This window comes from Vigna umbellata, chromosome 9, assembly GCF_029865625.1.
Source record: "Vigna umbellata cultivar VRB3 chromosome 9, Vumbellata_1.0, whole genome shotgun sequence".
Taxonomy (NCBI): domain Eukaryota; kingdom Viridiplantae; phylum Streptophyta; class Magnoliopsida; order Fabales; family Fabaceae; genus Vigna; species Vigna umbellata.
This window is the reverse complement of record NC_142173.1, coordinates 21577124-21597219: the sequence shown is the minus strand read 5'-3', so window position 1 is coordinate 21597219 and position 20096 is coordinate 21577124. Positions and strand designations below refer to the sequence as shown.

Here is a 20096-nt window from a genome sequence, read left to right as displayed (position 1 = left end):
TAAAGTCTGGAATTGTGTTGATTTAAAATTACAAAGTATGAATTACATGAGAAATATTGAGTTAAGATAAGTTGAAAAAAAAAAAAAATCTGGAATCCTGTTAAGGTTGAAAATCTGTATCTGAGAAAGTCCCTATGATAATTAACGCTCGTCACCGTACGGTCTTATACCGTTCGGTTTCCCTGCAAAGGCTTAGAATTGAATTCTTTCATTTGGGAAGAATTCGGTGTGAGAACGAGCGTCCTTATTGAGTTACTATGTTTGAGTGTTCGGCTCAACGTAGAGTTGTCGTACGCCTTAAATTAAACAATGCTGAAATGAGAACGTTCGGCCTTATGTCGAACGTTCGTTCGTAATAGCGTTCGGCCTTATGTCGAGCGTTCGTCTTTGATAGCGTTCGACCTTATGTCGAGCGTTCGTCTTTGATAGCGTTCGACCTTAAGTCGAGCGTTCGTCTTTGATAGCGTTCGGCCTTATGTCGAGCGTTCGTCCTAAAATAGCGCTAGGTCTTATAACGAGCGTTCGTTCTAAATTGCGCAATGTCTCAGACCAATCGTTCGTTCTAATTGAATACTCATTTGATAAAACAGCGTTCGTCCAAAGTATTAAATATTCAATTTTCTTTACGTTCGTTCCATTCCTGGCAGTGGTTTTCATATGCAAGTCTCTTCAAAAATAATTCTAAGTGTTCTTGATCCTCCATTGTGCATTAAATCTGGTGCAAGTTTTTATCCCAAATATTTTTCTAAGTACCAGTACACTTCAAAGTTGAGTCAGTTCATTTAATTGGTCAAACAGAAAGTACGTTCGTTATATATTTTTACTGATTATCCAGTAAATTCATTTAGACGTTCGTCCTCACCCTTCATTGGACTGAACGTTCGTCATTTTTGACTCCTGAACCTAATGATGTGAAAGATGATGAATTATGATAAGTTAAAGTGTGAACACTATGAGAACTGAATTTATGATGTTGGATTTTGGACGAGCGTTCCAGGGAGGAACGTCTCATATATATATATTGAAAGATTGAATTGGTAAAGTATGACTATGGTTAGCTAATGCTGGCTTGGTCCATCCTGATATTCCGTGATGCTCATCTTCACGTAGAAGGGAGTAGTCATGTGTGGGAATGGCAGGAGGTCTTTCGTATCCCTCACTTAGCAGGGGCGAAGGATTAACCTCGAGTGGCAGCTGTTGAGGGTATCCCAGTTACTACATCACTCGGGTGCAAGGACGCCTGTAGCTACACGGTTCATACAGTCCGGACGGTCGTCTTTTATATTTATAAAAATTTCTATATTCCAATATGTTAAAGTGTATGTTATACGTGTGCATTGATACGTTGAATGTGTATGATGAACGTATGAATTAAATATTATAAGCTTACCCTTGCATTTCCTTGTGTTGTCTTGTATACGTATCTCCGTCTTGTCAAATGCAATGATCATCCGTTGTGGATGTGAGCAGATGGTGGTGCATCCCTGGAAGAAATGCTGGAAGAAGAAAATTTAGAAGAAGCAAATCTGGTGCAAGTGGAAGTAAAGACCGAGCCTTAGAGCGCTCGTTTAAATGTTAGAGTAATTTGAGCGTTCGGCTATGTATTTTGTAAAGCCGTTCGTCCTAATGATCTCCATTTCTGTTTAAGCGTACGCTATTTTTATTATCCAAGTCGTTCGGCTTTTGAACTCTGCTTTATTAATGTAAAGACTGCTTATTTACTGTTAATTGTAATTAATTCTAAATTATGGTAATTACTATATTTTGGGATGTTACATTAGTGGTATCAGAGCAGTTTTGTTCTATAAAAAGGACACTGTAGGATATGGGTGCACTGTGTTTTTGCTGTGTGCTTATTATATGTTTAGTGAGTTATTGTTTTTTTTTTAACTCTTGAGCAATTCTAACGCTCGTTTTCTGATGAACCAGAGAACCTATGGCGCCTAGACTTCCTCCTCCCCCACCGCCAAATGATACTGACGCGTCCAACAACGCTAGGCTGTTGGAATCCGTGATAGATAGGTTGCAACAACAGAATAATACTCTGATGGAACAGAACGCCACTCTGATGCAGCAAAATCAGAACGCCATGCAGATTATGGAGGCCGCTCGCGCCAGTTCGGAAGCCACGCAGAGGCAATTGATGGACATTCTTACTGCTACCAGAGGCACGCCAGGAGCGTCCTCTTCCAATGCCACCCAGCCCACTACGGAATGGAGTTTGGAAAGTTTTCTACAACATCATCCTACCAAGTTCAATGGAAAGGGACTTCCGGATGCAGCGGATCAATGGCTAAGGGACATGGAGAGGATTTATGATGCCAAAAGGTGCCCAGACGACAACCGTTTGGCTTTTACAGAATATTTATTAACTGGTGAAGCTAGCCACTGGTGGACGAGCGCAAAAGCTCTCTTGACGGACGCCCAAACTCCCATCACTTGGGAAGTGTTTAGGAATAAATTTTATGAAGAATACTTTCCAGATAGCGTTCGGTTTGCAAAGGAAGTAGAGTTTCTTCAATTGGTTCAAGGAGGGATGTCTATTTCTGAATATACGAACAAGTTCAAACACTTGGTTCGTTTTAACACAATGGCCACAAATGAAGAGTGGCAGTGCCGGAAGTTTGAGAACGGCTTGAGAAGTGATTTGAAGGTTATGATTTCAAGCTTGTGCATACGAACGTTTTCTGCCATGGTGGAGAGGGCCAAGGTGTTGGAGAAGAACATGGCCGAGGCGGAAAAGCACAAGAAGCAACATCAGGGTGTAAGGGGACCAATCGTAGCAAGGAATAATACCAGTCAGAGGAGATTTCCTTACGCTCGTCCAAATCAACTCACGAACGCAAGCGGATCGCAAGCATTGGTTCCTGCCGGACAGTATGGGCAGCAAGGTGGTATTACTTGTTTTCAGTGTGGAGGGCCGCATTACCGTTCGTCATGCCCTCAATTGGTGGGTGGAAGACATTGCACTCGTTGCGGAAGGAATGGGCATGTGGCGAACGAGTGCAACTCTGGAGGTCGAGCAGTAATGAGACCACCAAATGCTGGAAGGAATCAGCCGAGAGGGGGACGAGCTCAAGCAGTGGGTCGAGTGTATGCGATCACTGGAGCGGAGGCAGCGAGCTCAGGTACGCTCGTCACTGGTACCTGCTTACTTCATGGAATATCTTGCTGTGTGTTGTATGACTCGGGGGCAACACACTCCTTCATCTCGAAGGCGTGCGTTGAAAAACTGGGGTTAGCAGCGAGTGAGATGCAGTTTGACCTGGTGGTGTCAACACCAGCAGCTAGTGAGGTTAGGACGTCTACCATGTGCGTTAGATGTCCTATTGAGGTAGAAGGGCGTAGATACAAAGTGAATCTCATCTGTTTGCCTCTCAAAGATTTAGAGGTAATTTTGGGAATGGATTGGCTGAATACCAATCGCATTCTCATAGATTGTGGAGCTAAGGAGTTAATTTTTCCTGAAGAAAACGAAGAGGATTTGGGTGTGACGCTCGGCCAGTTGAAAGAAGATATTATGGAGGGCGCTGCTTGTTTCCTCATCATGACGCATGAAGACCAAGAGCTGGGAAAGTTGAGGCAAGAACGAACGTCCGTTATTGGCAGAAAAGAACGAACGTTCGTTATTGGCAGTAAAGAACAAACGTCCATTTTGGAGGAGTTTCAGGACGTTTTTCCAGAGGAAATACCTGGGTTACCTCCTGTTCGGGAAGTTGAGTTCACCATTGATTTGGTGACGACAGCCGCACCTATCTCAGTTCAACCATACCGGATGGCGCCTGCAGAGTTGGTTGAACTTAAAAAGCAGATCGAAGAGTTGATGGAGAAGCAGTTTATTAGACCGAGCGTTTCACCATGGGGAGCGCCTGTGCTCTTGGTGAAAAAGAAGGATGGCAGCTCTCGGTTGTGCATAGATTACAGACAATTGAACAAGCTGACCATCAAAAACAAGTACCCGTTGCCAAGGATTGATGATTTGTTGGATCAACTGTATGGGGCAACGGTATTTTCAAAGATAGACTTGCGTTCGGGATATCATCAGATTAGGGTGAAAGAGGACGACATCCAGAAAACAGCATTTAGGTCTCGTTATGGACACTACGAGTATGTAGTGATGCCATTTGGAGTGACGAACGCTCCTGCAGTGTTCATGGATTATATGAACCGCATCTTCAGACCTTACTTGGATAAGTTTGTGGTCGTTTTCATAGATGATATTCTCATCTACTCTAAGACACAAGCCGAGCATGCAGAACACTTGAGGGCAGTGCTGAGCGTGTTGAGAGAAAAGGAGTTGTATGCAAAACTGTCCAAGTGTGAATTTTGGATGAATGAGGTACAGTTTTTGGGCCATGTGGTCTCGGCTGAAGGTATTTCAGTGGATCCTTCTAAGGTGAGAGCAGTGTTGGATTGGAAGAGCCCGCGTTCGGTCACTGAAGTGAGAAGTTTCGTTGGGCTTGCTGGCTACTACAGACGCTTCATAGAGGGATTCGCCAAGATAGTGGCTCCACTTACCCAATTGACTAGAAAGGATCAGCCGTTCGCCTGGACTGATCTATGTGAGGAGCGTTTCCAAGAGCTGAAGGAAAAACTGACGAGCGCCCCAGTTTTGATAATTCCAGACACGACCAAACCTTTTGAAGTGTACTGTGACGCGTCCCATCAAGGGTTGGGCTGTGTGCTTATGCAAGAGAGACGAGCGGTAGCATACGCGTCTCGTCAGTTGAAGATTCATGAACGCAACTATCCAACGCACGACCTGGAATTGGCAGCGGTCGTCTTTGCATTGAAGATTTGGAGACATTACTTGTATGGATCCGTCTTCCAAGTCTTTAGTGATCACAAGAGCCTCAAATATTTATTTGATCAAAAGGAGTTGAATATGAGGCAAAGACGTTGGTTGGAGTTCTTAAAAGACTATGAATTTGAGTTGCTTTATCACCTAGGAAAGGCCAATGTAGTGGCGGACGCTCTAAGCAGGAAGGCAGCACATGTATCGTTGATGATGGTTAAAGAGCTAAGTTTAGTGGAAAGTTTTCGAGACCTAAGGTTGCAGTTCGAGTTGGAGCCGAAGAGTATTAAATGCTGCACCTTGAGGATATCAAGTGATGTGTTCGACCGAATCCGGATGAAACAACGAGAGGATGAAGAATTGATGAAGATTTTAAGCGCGCTCGGTACGGATCAAGCCAAGCATTTCAATGCTGGAACGGACGGCATGTTGCGTTACATGGGACGGACGTGCATTCCCAATGATGGCGAGCTGAAGAGGATTATCTTGGAGGAAGGACATCATAGTCGTCTCAGCATACACCCCGGTATGACTAAGATGTACCAAGATCTTAGACGCTCGTTCTGGTGGCCTGGAATGAAGAGTGATGTCGCTCGTTTTGTGGCATCTTGCTTGACCTGTCAACGTGCAAAGGCTGAACACCAACGACCAGGCGGCTTGCTTCAACCATTGGAAATTCCAGAGTGGAAGTGGGACAGCATTTCTATGGATTTCGTGACCCATCTACCACGTACGGTTCGAAATCATGATTCAATCTGGGTAATCGTGGACAGATTAACAAAGAGCGCCCACTTCCTAGCAGTAAACTTGAAGATGTCAATGACAAATTTGGCTAAGTTGTACATCAAGGAGATCGTTCGTCTTCATGGAGTGCCTTCAAGCATAATTTCTGACCGAGACCCGAGATTCACATCTCGGTTTTGGCAATCGTTACAAGGCGAGTTGGGAAGCAAACTGCAGATGAGTTCAGCGTATCATCCTCAAACGGACGGTCAGTCCGAACGTACCATCCAGACGCTGGAAGATTTACTGAGGACGTGCGTCCTAGATCACTTGGGCGCCTGGGATGAAATACTGCCGCTAGTGGAGTTCACGTATAACAACAGTTTTCAAGCTAGCATTGGTATGGCGCCGTTTGAAGCTCTCTATGGAAGGAAATGCCGAACGCCACTTTGCTGGTTCCAGGAAGGAGAGAACGTGCTAACTGGACCTGAGCTCATCCAGCAAACGACTGACAAAGTGAAGTTGATCCAGGAGAGATTGAAGACGTCCCTGAGTAGGCAAAAATCTTATGCGGATAGAAGAAGGAGGCCATTGGAGTTTGCTGCAGGGGATCACGTATTCTTGAGACTCAACCCAATTACTGGAGTAGGCAGAGTCGTTCGTCCAAAGAAGCTGTCGCCAAAGTTCATAGGACCGTACCAGATTTTGAGGAAAATTGGACCAGTAGCTTACGAATTAGCATTGCCACCTCAACTATCAAATCTACATCCGGTCTTCCATGTGTCTCAACTCAGAAAGTATATAGCCAACCCCTCTCATGTCTTAGAACTGGAAGACATTCACCTACAACCGGATCGAACGCTGGAGTTGCAACCAGTTCGTGTTGAGAACGTTCGCACAAAATTACACAAAGGGAAGGACGTTCGTTTAGTAAAGATAGTGTGGGACGCTAAGACTGGTGACTCAACTTGGGAAGTAGAGAGTGCGATGAGAGACTTGTATCCCCACCTATTCACGGGTAAGTTTTAAATTTTCGAGGACGAAAATTTTTGTAGTTAGGGAGAATGTGAGACCCTGAAAATTTCTCTGTAATTACCTGTCACATCACCATTAATACACCCCTCAATCCATTCTTATCTCATTTTAAAACCCATTTTCAAATCTGATAAACTCTCTGACATTCACTGAAACCACGCCCATCATTCTCTGAAAACGCACATGGCTTCCCCTGCACACACGCCACGTGTTGCAGAAGAAGCTTCCAGTTCAGAATTTAGTGGGCACGTGTCAGCTTGGGGTACGTTCGCTCAAACGAACGTGAATTTCACAAAACTGGATTTTCAGAAAACCCTCTCACCTGCACCACGCACTCTTCGTCTTCCTCTGAACCCAAACCTCCATTTTCTCCATCTTCTCTCTAAAACTTCCAACTTCTCTCTACTGTTAATCTTACGTTACTTCTCCAAACCCGTTTTCAGCACCGTAGGAACATTCATCCAGCTGTGGTCTTCCTTTTGGACCGAACAGAACTGGAATCCAACTGGTAAGTTTCTCTCTTTAGTAGCTGTCCATTAGGGTTTCATGCGAAACCATGCTATCGGTTTATGCATGTACTGTATCTGAATAAATTCTGGTTGTGGGTGTTTAGATCAAGTGGTTAGATTGAGTAGAAGGAACTTAAGGGGCTGTTGCGTATAGAAGAACTGTAGTTGAACGTGTGGAAATCATATTTTAGGGCGTACACTGCTATCCAGGTAAGGGGAGCTTATAAATTTAATTTATACTTGTATGAATCATGAACGTATGATATGAACTGTATGTATGATCAATATGTTGATTTTAGCATGTATGAATGAACGTTGATTGAACTGGATGCATGGAATATGTGTTGGCTGTGATGTATGAGTATATTTGATACGTATGAATGTGAATTGTATAAAGTCTGGAATTGTGTTGATTTAAAATTACAAAGTATGAATTACATGAGAAATATTGAGTTAAGATAAGTTGAAAAAAAAAAAAATCTGGAATCCTGTTAAGGTTGAAAATCTGTATCTGAGAAAGTCCCTATGATAATTAACGCTCGTCACCGTACGGTCTTATACCGTTCGGTTTCCCTGCAAAGGCTTAGAATTGAATTCTTTCATTTGGGAAGAATTCGGTGTGAGAACGAGCGTCCTTATTGAGTTACTATGTTTGAGTGTTCGGCTCAACGTAGAGTTGTCGTACGCCTTAAATTAAACAATGCTGAAATGAGAACGTTCGGCCTTATGTCGAACGTTCGTTCGTAATAGCGTTCGGCCTTATGTCGAGCGTTCGTCTTTGATAGCGTTCGACCTTATGTCGAGCGTTCGTCTTTGATAGCGTTCGACCTTAAGTCGAGCGTTCGTCTTTGATAGCGTTCGGCCTTATGTCGAGCGTTCGTCCTAAAATAGCGCTAGGTCTTATAACGAGCGTTCGTTCTAAATTGCGCAATGTCTCAGACCAATCGTTCGTTCTAATTGAATACTCATTTGATAAAACAGCGTTCGTCCAAAGTATTAAATATTCAATTTTCTTTACGTTCGTTCCATTCCTGGCAGTGGTTTTCATATGCAAGTCTCTTCAAAAATAATTCTAAGTGTTCTTGATCCTCCATTGTGCATTAAATCTGGTGCAAGTTTTTATCCCAAATATTTTTCTAAGTACCAGTACACTTCAAAGTTGAGTCAGTTCATTTAATTGGTCAAACAGAAAGTACGTTCGTTATATATTTTTACTGATTATCCAGTAAATTCATTTAGACGTTCGTCCTCACCCTTCATTGGACTGAACGTTCGTCATTTTTGACTCCTGAACCTAATGATGTGAAAGATGATGAATTATGATAAGTTAAAGTGTGAACACTATGAGAACTGAATTTATGATGTTGGATTTTGGACGAGCGTTCCAGGGAGGAACGTCTCATATATATATATTGAAAGATTGAATTGGTAAAGTATGACTATGGTTAGCTAATGCTGGCTTGGTCCATCCTGATATTCCGTGATGCTCATCTTCACGTAGAAGGGAGTAGTCATGTGTGGGAATGGCAGGAGGTCTTTCGTATCCCTCACTTAGCAGGGGCGAAGGATTAACCTCGAGTGGCAGCTGTTGAGGGTATCCCAGTTACTACATCACTCGGGTGCAAGGACGCCTGTAGCTACACGGTTCATACAGTCCGGACGGTCGTCTTTTATATTTATAAAAATTTCTATATTCCAATATGTTAAAGTGTATGTTATACGTGTGCATTGATACGTTGAATGTGTATGATGAACGTATGAATTAAATATTATAAGCTTACCCTTGCATTTCCTTGTGTTGTCTTGTATACGTATCTCCGTCTTGTCAAATGCAATGATCATCCGTTGTGGATGTGAGCAGATGGTGGTGCATCCCTGGAAGAAATGCTGGAAGAAGAAAATTTAGAAGAAGCAAATCTGGTGCAAGTGGAAGTAAAGACCGAGCCTTAGAGCGCTCGTTTAAATGTTAGAGTAATTTGAGCGTTCGGCTATGTATTTTGTAAAGCCGTTCGTCCTAATGATCTCCATTTCTGTTTAAGCGTACGCTATTTTTATTATCCAAGTCGTTCGGCTTTTGAACTCTGCTTTATTAATGTAAAGACTGCTTATTTACTGTTAATTGTAATTAATTCTAAATTATGGTAATTACTATATTTTGGGATGTTACAGTTATTAAGTAAGAAATATAAAGAAATGAAAAAGATATCCAGAGTTTCTAAATTATTGTAAAGGAACAATTTAAATTTTTCTAAAATGTATTATGAATTCAGAAAATTTTTCTAATTTTATTGTAGAACCTTACCGATATAACAAATATGAGCATTATTATTATGTGTTTTTATTATTTTTTATTCTTATTTGCTAAATGTTTTTTAAAACTAAAATTCTTTTTCCCCTAAGCCATTTTCATTACCCCTTCCTAAGATAAATAAGATTCATTATATCACTATTTTCTAAATTATATCCCTTGAATTCGGTCTGTTTTAAAAAAATTAAAATAAATACTTATTTAAAAATAAAAGCATTTGAATATTTATTAAATTTATTTAATTTGGTTAAATAAATAAAAAATACAGTATTCACCTCTGAATTGATATTATCCTTCAAAAGTTTTAAAATTAAATTTGTTAAGTAATAATTTCATTTCATTTTTGCATAAAATACTCTTTTTGCGTAAACCTTCTCCAGAGCTCCACCAAGTTACTTCAGCCCAAATCAGAACCACTTGTACTGGCGCCAGCCATCAAACTTCTCCTGCGATTGCAACTCTACCACTTGACCAAAGCCATTGTCAGCGACAAGTTCATAGCCGAAGTTAACCCTAGCTACTCTCCATTTAACCAGATTCGCCGAAAGCCAATACAAGTCCTGGCTGATCAGACTCGCCGGCGGCATCGCCTCCTCCTCCGGTTCCGGTGCCGGTGCGTGCTCCGATTTCACTTTCCTCACATTTTAAGAATGTTGGGTCATCATCATTTCATTTAACATTTGTAGAAATTATATGCCCATAAGGTGTTCGTAGAAATGATGAAAAATTGTCCGTAACCGTGAAATACTTGTTTAGTCATTTGGTATATTTTTATAAAAATTTAATCACATTACTTGGTTGTTTCTTTTTTTCACTCACCATTTATTCCTCCATTCACTTCCCTTATGTTGTGAATTAAATTCAAAAAGATAGACACACTTCTGAAATACAATAACCGTGAAGGCCACGGTAAACCCCTGCATTTGCAGTTTTATACCCATCAACCGTTCCCTTGTACAGCCTTAGCTCACCGATCACCGCTAGCCAACCATTAGCAATACCAACTATACTATGATATTGTAATCCGTGTTTTTTTTTTGCAGTCGTATATTGTGAGCTGCTATAAAAAAGAAAAAGAACAGAAAAAACCAGAATTGTTGTGTTTTCTTTGCGGAAGGATTACCAGAAAGCAACCATGGATGGTACGTCATCTCTGTTATACTGACTATGTTGTCTTTACTGGCATGTTAAATTGTTTTGCTTTAGGTCACATACCTTAAAATATGAAAAGGTTCAAATGTTTGGAAGATGAATAATGCTAATAAACTTTTGTGTGGGTTTCAGTCGATTCGCAGCCAACTATGGATGAAACAATTTTGGTTGGTGATGATTTAATGACCGGTCCTCCATCGCCTGTAGTACCACCGGAAATAGCCTCCCATGTCCTCCAAGGCGTTGATTTGTGTGATGGACTTCTCAGGAATCTATTTCTCTGTAAGTATCGTTTTCATTAACCATGTGCAACTGTTCTTTCCCTTAATTCCTTTTCTTGCATAAAATTAGGGAACAATTTATTCAAGGTACACAATTTATTCGGCATCTTTGGTATTATTTTTGGAATGTTAGTTTGTTTTTTATATAGTTTGTAGTTGTATTTTCTGTTTTTCTTGTTACGGTATAGTATGTATATATAAACATTTCCTTTAAGTGAATAAATGTAGTGAATTCTCCTGTCTTAATTTTAATACAGTTGTATAGAGAAGAAAGAACGTCTAAAATCCTAATAATTAATGTGTATAAAAAATAAGGAAATTAATAGCGCAAAAAGAAAATAAGAGTAATTTATTTATATACTTGGTTTTTTTTGTAGTTTAATTCTAGTAACATTATATTCTGGAAATTGAACTTGTATCGTAAGATTTACTTTTAAGAAAAATAGCCCTTAGATCTACGTTTTTATTTTCATTTGATAGTTCTAAGTAGATGCAATGACATGCATTAAGCAGTTATTTTGCTTCGTTGTTTTGTAATTAGGATTAGGGTTATGTAGGAACGTTAGTCACTTGATTTTTTTCCGACCTTGTAAAAAAAGTGGGTACACTTTTTTGGTATGCCCAGATTGGAGAAGTTAAAGGACTAAAACTTCAACAAGGTTCAGTAACAGTGCAGTATGTTAACGAGATAATTGTTTTTAATATTAGATGTTTGTCTATTGCAGCCTTTTTTATCTGAACGTTTTATGAGCTTTATTATATCTTGCAGGCTTGCAAATCAATGACATTGAACCATTTAGTCAAGATGAAATTGCTTTATATAAGCAATGTGCTGAACGAAGGGTGAGAACATTGTTATCAGATATCATTTATGAATATTCATTTATTTTTCTTCCTCCTTACTCCATCTCTTCCATTTTACCACTAAATCATATGTAATCTTCTTTGAATGATCTTTAATATGTGTAGTATTTGCTAATTGTTATTGTTGGAGATAAAGATTTAGGACAATTAAGTTTGTTAGATTATCATCACCTTTACTTTTTTTTGGAATAAAAATAAATAAACTCCAGGATAAGGAGATACGGAAGCGACTTCAAGATAGTGAATTGAAGTTGGGTTTATCAATGCCTCTAGATGAAGCCAAGGGGAGGGCCTCTCAGCTTGAGGCAGAAGTTACATCATTGGAGAGGTATGTTCAAGTAGTCCTGTAATGTGGTCCGTTGTCTAGAATGTTTCTTTTCTTTACATATCCTAATGCAGCATAAAGCAAGCTTTTAATAAATCCTTGAAGAATGATTTTTCCTAAGATTTTAAACTACAGAAACTTCAGCTTCTTTAGACATGATTATCTTTTATGACTAAACATTTCATTGCTTTTATTTTAAGGAAGGTGGTGCTCTATCTTACTCTTCTAAAGATATTATTGTACTTATCCCAAAATTTATGATGGTAGAGAAGAATATTTGTTCTTATTTGGACTTCTAATATCTATTTAAAAAATAAATCAAAACCTAGGACTAAGTTTTATTTTGTTTTTTCAAACTGATCTCCAATATCTAAAGCACATAGTTTATTTTATTGAAGTTGGTAGTGAATTTGTATAAAATAAATTCTCTTTAGGCATTAAAAACTATAAACTAAATTCATCAGAGCTTTTGGATTGCCTTATATACTTCTATTGATTGACCTTATTTCCTCACTTTAGCAGCCAAAACTTTTGACAATATTTGTGTATTGGATATCGTGTGACATTTGGGCGTGTGAATGTGATGTTTAGAATTTTCAATCTGTGGACATCTTATGTACCTTGGTTTCATATGTATAGGCGCCTAATTCTTGCTAGTGGAATTGAGGGCATTGAAGGTTTTCGCCAAAGATGGAGCCTACATGGCCGCCTTACTGATTCCAAGTAAGGTTTATCATCCATAATTGTGTTTTTGTGGCACATCACTTGATTGACAATATTTTTATATTGTGTTCCATGCTATACATGTAAAGCCTTTGTCATATTATTTGTAATTTATGCGGGCTGGTGTTTTGGGCTATCCAGGTTTGCAGTACATAGATCTTGGAATTTCAGTTTTTAAATATCTTTTCATCAAATTTTTGCTATCAAGTACGGTTATTGGATTATTAAATGGTTTTGGACTTGCCCTTACCGTGTAAATATCCCTATGAAGCTATATTAGCAGTCTGATTAATGGATTCAGGGTTTCGCACTTGTGCAGTGGTCTTGGTATTTGTTAATGCCCTTCATTCGTTAATTGTTTTATTTTCTTGTCGTTGATTTCTGGTAATGTAAATTTTGTGCAGAAATAGGTTGCAGTTCTTAAAACAGGGTATAGATAGCAGAAAAAAAAAAAGAATTAGTCCATTGGAAGAGAATCAACTACCAAAAATTGACTCTTGATGTGAAGATTGAACCGGCATTAGGTTGCACCATGTTTAGTTCGTCCCCCAATACTTTAAAGTTACAACTTTTCTTTTACTTTTTTTCTTAACTTGGATGTTTTTCTTTATCTAATATTCCAAATGATAAATCAACCAAGAGTTTGAGATTTTAAGTCTGTATTCTGCATTTACACATAGAGATTAATTATAAAAGATTGGATTTCACCATTGCTGTGTTTGTTAGGAGTGTTAATTAGTTGGATCAATTCGACCAACCTATGGTCCAAATATTTAGCTTACCTAGATTCATCAAGGAAACATGTATGAGATTAATTATCTCATATTGGATATACATGAAGGATTTTTTTCTCCGGTTTATTCATGGTTTTTTTTTTACTACCTATTCTTTTGATCTCTCTTATGTCATCTGTCTCGTTTATATGTTTTTTTTTTCATAATAAAAATAGTTTTTGTGAATTTATTTATAATCGTAGGCTTAATAAAAAATTATTTTAACATTCAATGTTGTTGTGGAGGTTGTTCAAATGTAAAATTGGAGACTTTAAATGTTTAGATTCAAAACATTTCACTATTCTCTTATATATATATATATATACATATACATATACATATACATATACATATATATATATATATATACATATACATATAGAAATAGAACAATGATTCATAAATATTGTTTTTTCTTTCTTTTTCCTCCATACTAAATGTAAGGTTTACGAAAAAGATTCACTAGAGAGATCAGATCAATAAAACTTGAATCTAAATACATAAGAGATTGACATCTTTCTCTACCTAAAATATTAAAACAATGAATTAATGCATCGTACTTTATATCTACTTTTCTCATTTCTGTCTCTAATATGAGACTTAGACTCGTATTTCTAACACTAAACACCCAAAATTCTTTATCTGTCTTCAATTTTTTTTTTCTCAAGCACATCCTAAAATAATAGTTTATTATCCTCAATTACTAAATCTTATGTATCCAATAACCAAAACTTAGGTGTGCAGAACTTCTAATATACCCAAACATGCTCGTTTTATCATGTAAAGAAACATTGTTGAATATCATGAATTTTTCTACTAGATATTATTTTTTGTCAATGGAAGAAAAGAATTGAAATCAAAATGACTTAAACATGAATTGTAAATTACTGAATTTGTAATGAGCTGTTCAAGTTAAATTTTCATGAGATTGTAAATTAACACAAGAAAATCATAAACAGAAAGCAAAATTTTCATGAGATTGAAAATTCTAAACACATCACGAAGAAATAATTAAATGCATATGGAAACTAAATTAACTTTGGAACAGAACTTTCTTACCTCTTCAAGCAAGGATTTGGTGTATCCTTGCATGTGGAAACTAAATTAACTTTGGAACATAACTTTCTTACCTCTGCAAGGATTTGGTGTATCCTTGCAAAAGTCCTCTGAGAATTGATAGAGACATTTTTTTTTCTTTCTTTTAGAAGAAGTGAAGCTATCTCGTTTGGAGAAACAAACAGTAAGAAAAGTTTATACTTCAATGAAAGAGACTATAATTGCATAACCCAAATGAATAACGTTGCAAAATAAATGAACTAAATACAGGTAGAAATTAATTAACTGTCAGTTACCTTAAACTCAGCATGAAAATATGTAAAAAATGGTGCAGGTTGTCAGGGACCGTTTTTTTCCCTTGTCTTCTTCAAAATGCATTTATTCAAGGAGATGTTAATTTATTTACGAAAAGAATGAATGAATAAGCATAGTATAAGCTTTAAAAATAATTGTGGGATAAAATGGTGGATTTTTTTTTTCAAAAAAAGAAAAATATTAAATACTAATCAACAAGATTTTAAAATTGCCAAAGGTAACATCTATATATAATCAATAAAGTAATTTTGGTTAATGTTCATTAATTTTTTTAAAAAAATATTAAATTATAACAGAGAGAAGTATTTAATTAATTTAAGAATATAATCTAAAGTCTTTAAAAGACATAGCTAATATATGTTTAATATAGTAAATGTGTATAGTATGAAATATTAACCGAGCGGTTACAAACAACCAACCGGATATTTAGGTAATCTGTTTATATCTTATTCTGTTTATATTTTATTGGGCTTATATCAGCTCAGGATCCATGAGGTAAATTATAAATACAAAGCCAGGGCCAAAAGCCAGGTACGTTTCACTTACGCATCATTCACTAAATATTCAACCAAGAGCCGAGGCTCTTCAAATCACACGCCTAACTTGAGCGTCGGAGTACCTTTTGCAGGTACATCCACCCCCGTCCAAAAGGAGACCGATCGGCTTGCGCCAACACCGATCGACCAGCAGCTGGAGTTTGGAGGCGAGCGAGCAGCCCCGACACATCAACAGGTTAGTTTCTCGGTCCCAAAACTTTCCACCGAAACATTTTGGCGCCCACCGTGGGGCCGAGCGGCAAACCCAAATGGTGACCACGAGGAGCATGGAGGAAGAACAACAGACCAGAGATTTGATAGCGCAGATGCAGGCGCAAATACAGGCACAAGCCAGAACCATACAAGCACAGACGCACGCACAACAAGAGATGCAACGAAGGCACGCAGAAGAAATTGCAATGTTGAGAGCAGAGCGCGGTCGTGCCGAACAGTCCGCGCAGCACTCGGAGTCTACAGCCGATCGGGGTAACAACCGACACAATGATAACGCTGGAAGTCGTACTCAGCAGCCATCTCGGCATACTGACCCGAACGATCGGGGAAGAAGGGAACCATCCCCCTTACGAACCGATCGGCCCTCCAGTCTGCTCCCTTTCACTGCGGTCATCATGCAAACTCCAATGCCAGAAAGGAACCCTCCTGTATTGGATAAGTATGATGGCTCGACAGATCCCGACAATCATCTCAGGATTTTCACCAATGCAATGGTGTTCTACACGGACAGTGATCCGGTTATGTGCAGAGCCTTCTCCTTATCACTCAAGGACGAAGCATTAGAGTGGTATAACACTCTTCCCCCAAACACAGTGGATTGCTTCGCCACTGTGGAAAACCTTTTTAAAAGGCAATACGCCTCCAATCGTAATCAGGAGGTAACGCCAGCGGAATTGGTAAATACTAAACAGGAAAAGGGAGAAACTTTGAAGGCCTTTATGAAAAGGTATATGGAAACTGCACGACGAGTCAAAGAGGTAAGTCAATCTTTTATCATCACCAATTTGCCTTCCTGTCTAAAACCAGGGTACTTTGCTGAGAAATTGTATGCACGACCGCCAAAAACAATGGAGGAGCTCCAAGAACGGATAGCCGAATTCATCCGCATGGAGGACATGCGAATTTCACAACGAAAGCGACAACAAGAAACTGAGGCAAGTGGAGGGAGGAAGGACGGTAAACGACCGTTCGGCAATAATGGTAAAAGCGGGGAGCTTTCCCGAACATTTAAATTTAATCACTATACACCCCTCAACACACCTAGGGCAAAAGTTCTTGAAGAAGCTCTAAACGCTGAACTTCTCACACTCCAAACGAAGCCATCTCCAAGATACGCAGATGAAAGGAAGAGTTGTCATTTCCACCAGAATCGGGGGCATACCACAGAAGAATGCATTACGCTGAAAAACGAAATAGAACGTCTCATTCGGGCAGGACACCTCCGTAATTACATACAAGAAACAAGAAGAAGTCCCGAACGAGCGTATCGGAAGAACGAACGCAGGCGAGACTATAGTCGCAGTCCTGCTCGTCATCGTGAACGATCGGTTCGCGGAGTTATAAACTGAAGATAGCAATCCAAATCTCTATTTAATGTCATCTTTAAATTTTTGATTTAGACTTTTGTTATTAAACTTTCGTTGTGCAATGAATAAAACCGAGCAATTCACGCTCGATCATCGGTTACCAATGTCGATCAAGAATTTCAACCAACAGAGGTAAAACCCTCTCAAAGCCGAACGGTAAAGCCCGTTCCCTAGGAAGCACTCCTAGGTCGAAGACCGAGCGGTAAATCCCCCTCGGGAGAGAGGTAAAGCCCTCTCAACGACGAACGGTAAATTCCGTTCACTAGGAAGCACTCCTAGCTCAAAGCAGAGGTAAAACCCTCTCCAAGCCGAACGGTAAAGCCCGTTCCCTAGGAAGCACTCCTAGGTCGAAGACCGAGCGGTAAATCCCCCTCGGGAGAGAGGTAAAACCCTCTCAACGACGAACGGTAAATCCCGTTCACTAGGAAACAATCCTAGCTCAAAACAGAGGTAAAACCCTCTCAAAGCCGAACGGTAAAGCCCGTTCCCTAGGAAGCACTCCTAGGTCGAAGACCGAGCGGTAAATCCCCCTCGGAAGAGAGGTAAAGTCCTCTCAAAGACGAACGGTAAATCCCGTTCACTAGGAAACAATCCTAGCTCAAAACAGAGGTAAAACCCTCTCAAAGCCGAACGGTAAAGCCCGTTCCCTAGGAAGCACTCCTAGGTCGAAGACCGAGCGGTAAATCCCTCTCGGGAGAGAGGTAAAGCCCTCTCAAAGACGAACGGTAAGTCCTAGGTTAAAGTTGAAGGTCGAGAGGTAAACCCCTCTCGGTAAATGTGGAAGGTCGAGAGGTAAATCCCTCTCGGTTAATGTTGAAGGTCGAGAGGTAAACCCCTCTCGGTTAAAGTCGAAGGTCGAGAGGTAAACCCCTCTCGGTTAAAGTCGAAGGTCGAGAGGTAAACCCCTCTCGGTTCATGTTGAAGGTCGAGAGGTAAACCCCTCTCGGTAAATGTGGAAGGTCGAGAGGTAAATCCCTCTCGGTTAATGTCGAAGGTCGAGAGGTAAACCCCTCTCGGTTAAAGTCGAAGGTCGAGAGGTAAACCCCTCTCGGTTAAAGTGGAAGGTCGAGAGGTAAATCCCTCTCGGTGAATGTCGAAGGTCGAGAGGTAAACCCCTCTCGGTAAATGTGGAAGATCGAGAGGTAAATCCCTCTCGGTTAATGTCGAAGGTCGAGAGGTAAACCCCTCTCGGTTAAAGTCGAAGGTCGAGAGGTAAACCCCTCTCGGTTAAAGTGGAAGGTCGAGAGGTAAATCCCTCTCGGTGAATGTTGAAGGTCGAGAGGTAAACCCCTCTCGGTAAATGTGGAAGGTCGAGAGGTAAATCCCTCTCGGTTAATGTCGAAGGTCGAGAGGTAAACCCCTCTCGGTTAAAGTCGAAGGTCGAGAGGTAAACCCCTCTCGGTTAAAGTGGAAGGTCGAGAGGTAAATCCCTCTCGGTGAATGTCGAAGGTCGAGAGGTAAACCCCTCTCGGTAAATGTGGAAGGTCGAGAGGTAAATCCCTCTCGGTTAATGTCGAAGGTCGAGAGGTAAACCCCTCTCGGTTAAAGTTGAAGGTCGAGAGGTAAACCCCTCTCGGTAAATGTGGAAGGTCGAGAGGTAAATCCCTCTCGGTTAATGTTGAAGGTCGAGAGGTAAACCCCTCTCGGTTAAAGTCGAAGGTCGAGAGGTAAACCCCTCTCGGTTAAAGTCGAAGGTCGAGAGGTAAACCCCTCTCGGTTCATGTTGAAGGTCGAGAGGTAAACCCCTCTCGGTAAATGTGGAAGGTCGAGAGGTAAATCCCTCTCGGTTAATGTCGAAGGTCGAGAGGTAAACCCCTCTCGGTTAAAGTCGAAGGTCGAGAGGTAAACCCCTCTCGGTTAAAGTGGAAGGTCGAGAGGTAAATCCCTCTCGGTGAATGTCGAAGGTCGAGAGGTAAACCCCTCTCGGTAAATGTGGAAGATCGAGAGGTAAACCCCTCTCGGTAAATGTGGAAGATCGAGAGGTAAATCCCTCTCGGTTAATGTCGAAGGTCGAGAGGTAAACCCCTCTCGGTTAAAGTCGAAGGTCGAGAGGTAAACCCCTCTCGGTTAATGTTCATTAATTTTTTTAAAAAAATATTAAATTATAACAGAGAGAAGTATTTAATTAATTTAAGAATATAATCTAAAGTCTTTAAAAGACATAGCTAATATATGTTTAATATAGTAAATGTATTAAATTAATGAAATGGTAACTAAAACTTGTATGGTAAGTATAATTACACTTTAATTAGAAAAAATGGATTAATTGTGTTTTCTTTTCAAACTATTAATTAAAATTCTATTTCTTTCCTATTTCAAAATATGTACCAATTTCATCTTTATATTTTATAAAAGAATGTAAAATATTATCAAGAGCAAAATATAGTTAATGATATTAGATTTTTCCTCTTTCATCTACTTGCAATTCTCTCTTCTTTACAATTCCTTTTTAGCTAATTTATGAAAGGTATAGATTTTTTTTTCACTTGCCTGTCATAATCTCTAATTTATTTTAAAGTTAGAGATAATATTCCATAGTAAAGAAGTTAAATAAAATTAAGTATGTTTCTGATCCATATACTATTATGTAAAATTGAAAATCGTCTTACAATAAACTTTAAACAAATGTAGACCATAAATTTTGATTCAAATATTCACTTTCTTCATCATCACATTGTTCACACAAAACTGTGATATACACTAGAAAAATTGAGGGTTCTTCATTTCAATCACTGCCAACACATATTTTTAACAACACAACAATCAATGAAAGAAGAAAAGGTAGGTAAAAGGATAGTGTCTGTCTAATTATACAAGGGATTGACATCACTTTCTACCATGATCTTAAAGAGATGAGTTAACGAGTCTTTTATCTTTATAAAGTGTTTTCTTTTCTCATTTCTATCTAATATGGGATTTAAACTTAAATTTTGATTAAGAATATAAGAAAAGGAAGCAGAGAGAAGTGTCGTCTGTGAAACCAATCAACATCTTGTCCCTGAACGCATCACACGACATAACAAGAACAAAGTTGACGATGGAGAAGGATAAACCACTAAGACTTTAATGGGAGATGGAAAACGACAAAGAAGTTGTCTTC

General features: G+C 39.3%; 2 protein-coding genes and 1 long non-coding RNA gene across 3 annotated transcripts; all 3 read left to right on the top strand.

The window, feature by feature from the left end:
* Positions 1–1936: 1936 nt before the first annotated feature.
* Positions 1937–5016, top strand: LOC148192915 (uncharacterized). The gene is made up of 5 exons (XM_088099311.1): positions 1937–2575; positions 2654–3248; positions 3438–3871; positions 4346–4647; positions 4950–5016. The coding sequence occupies exons 1-5, from the start codon at positions 1937–1939 to the stop codon at positions 5014–5016; spliced, it is 2037 nt and encodes a 678-aa protein (XP_087955437.1).
* Positions 5017–6600: 1584 nt separating this feature from the next.
* LOC148192914 (uncharacterized) lies at positions 6601–9156 on the top strand. Its single transcript, XR_015782397.1, has 3 exons — positions 6601–7061; positions 7167–7272; positions 8924–9156. It is a non-coding gene; the product is annotated as an uncharacterized LOC148192914 (long non-coding RNA).
* Positions 9157–9725: 569 nt separating this feature from the next.
* LOC148192913 (uncharacterized) lies at positions 9726–13425 on the top strand. Its single transcript, XM_088098175.1, has 7 exons — positions 9726–9983; positions 10414–10512; positions 10655–10804; positions 11573–11646; positions 11877–11995; positions 12632–12715; positions 13120–13425. Exons 2-7 carry the CDS (start codon positions 10506–10508, stop codon positions 13214–13216), a joined length of 531 nt encoding a protein of 176 aa, XP_087954301.1. The 5' UTR covers positions 9726–9983; positions 10414–10505; the 3' UTR covers positions 13217–13425.
* Positions 13426–20096: the final 6671 nt, after the last annotated feature.

Excerpts from the sequence above, each read along its gene's own strand:
- LOC148192915 (XM_088099311.1), top strand. The coding sequence starts at position 1,937 with ATGGCGCCTAGACTTCCTCCTCCCCCACCGCCAAATGATACTGACGCG. Across the intron at positions 2,576-2,653 it reads CGAACAAGTTCAAACACTTG|GTTATGATTTCAAGCTTGTG; the intron begins GTTCGTTTTAAC and ends AGTGATTTGAAG. Across the intron at positions 3,249-3,437 it reads AAAACTGGGGTTAGCAGCGA|ATTGTGGAGCTAAGGAGTTA; the intron begins GTGAGATGCAGT and ends GCATTCTCATAG.
- LOC148192913 (XM_088098175.1), top strand. Across the intron at positions 10,805-11,572 it reads TCTCAGGAATCTATTTCTCT|GCTTGCAAATCAATGACATT; the intron begins GTAAGTATCGTT and ends TATATCTTGCAG. Across the intron at positions 11,996-12,631 it reads GAAGTTACATCATTGGAGAG|GCGCCTAATTCTTGCTAGTG; the intron begins GTATGTTCAAGT and ends TCATATGTATAG.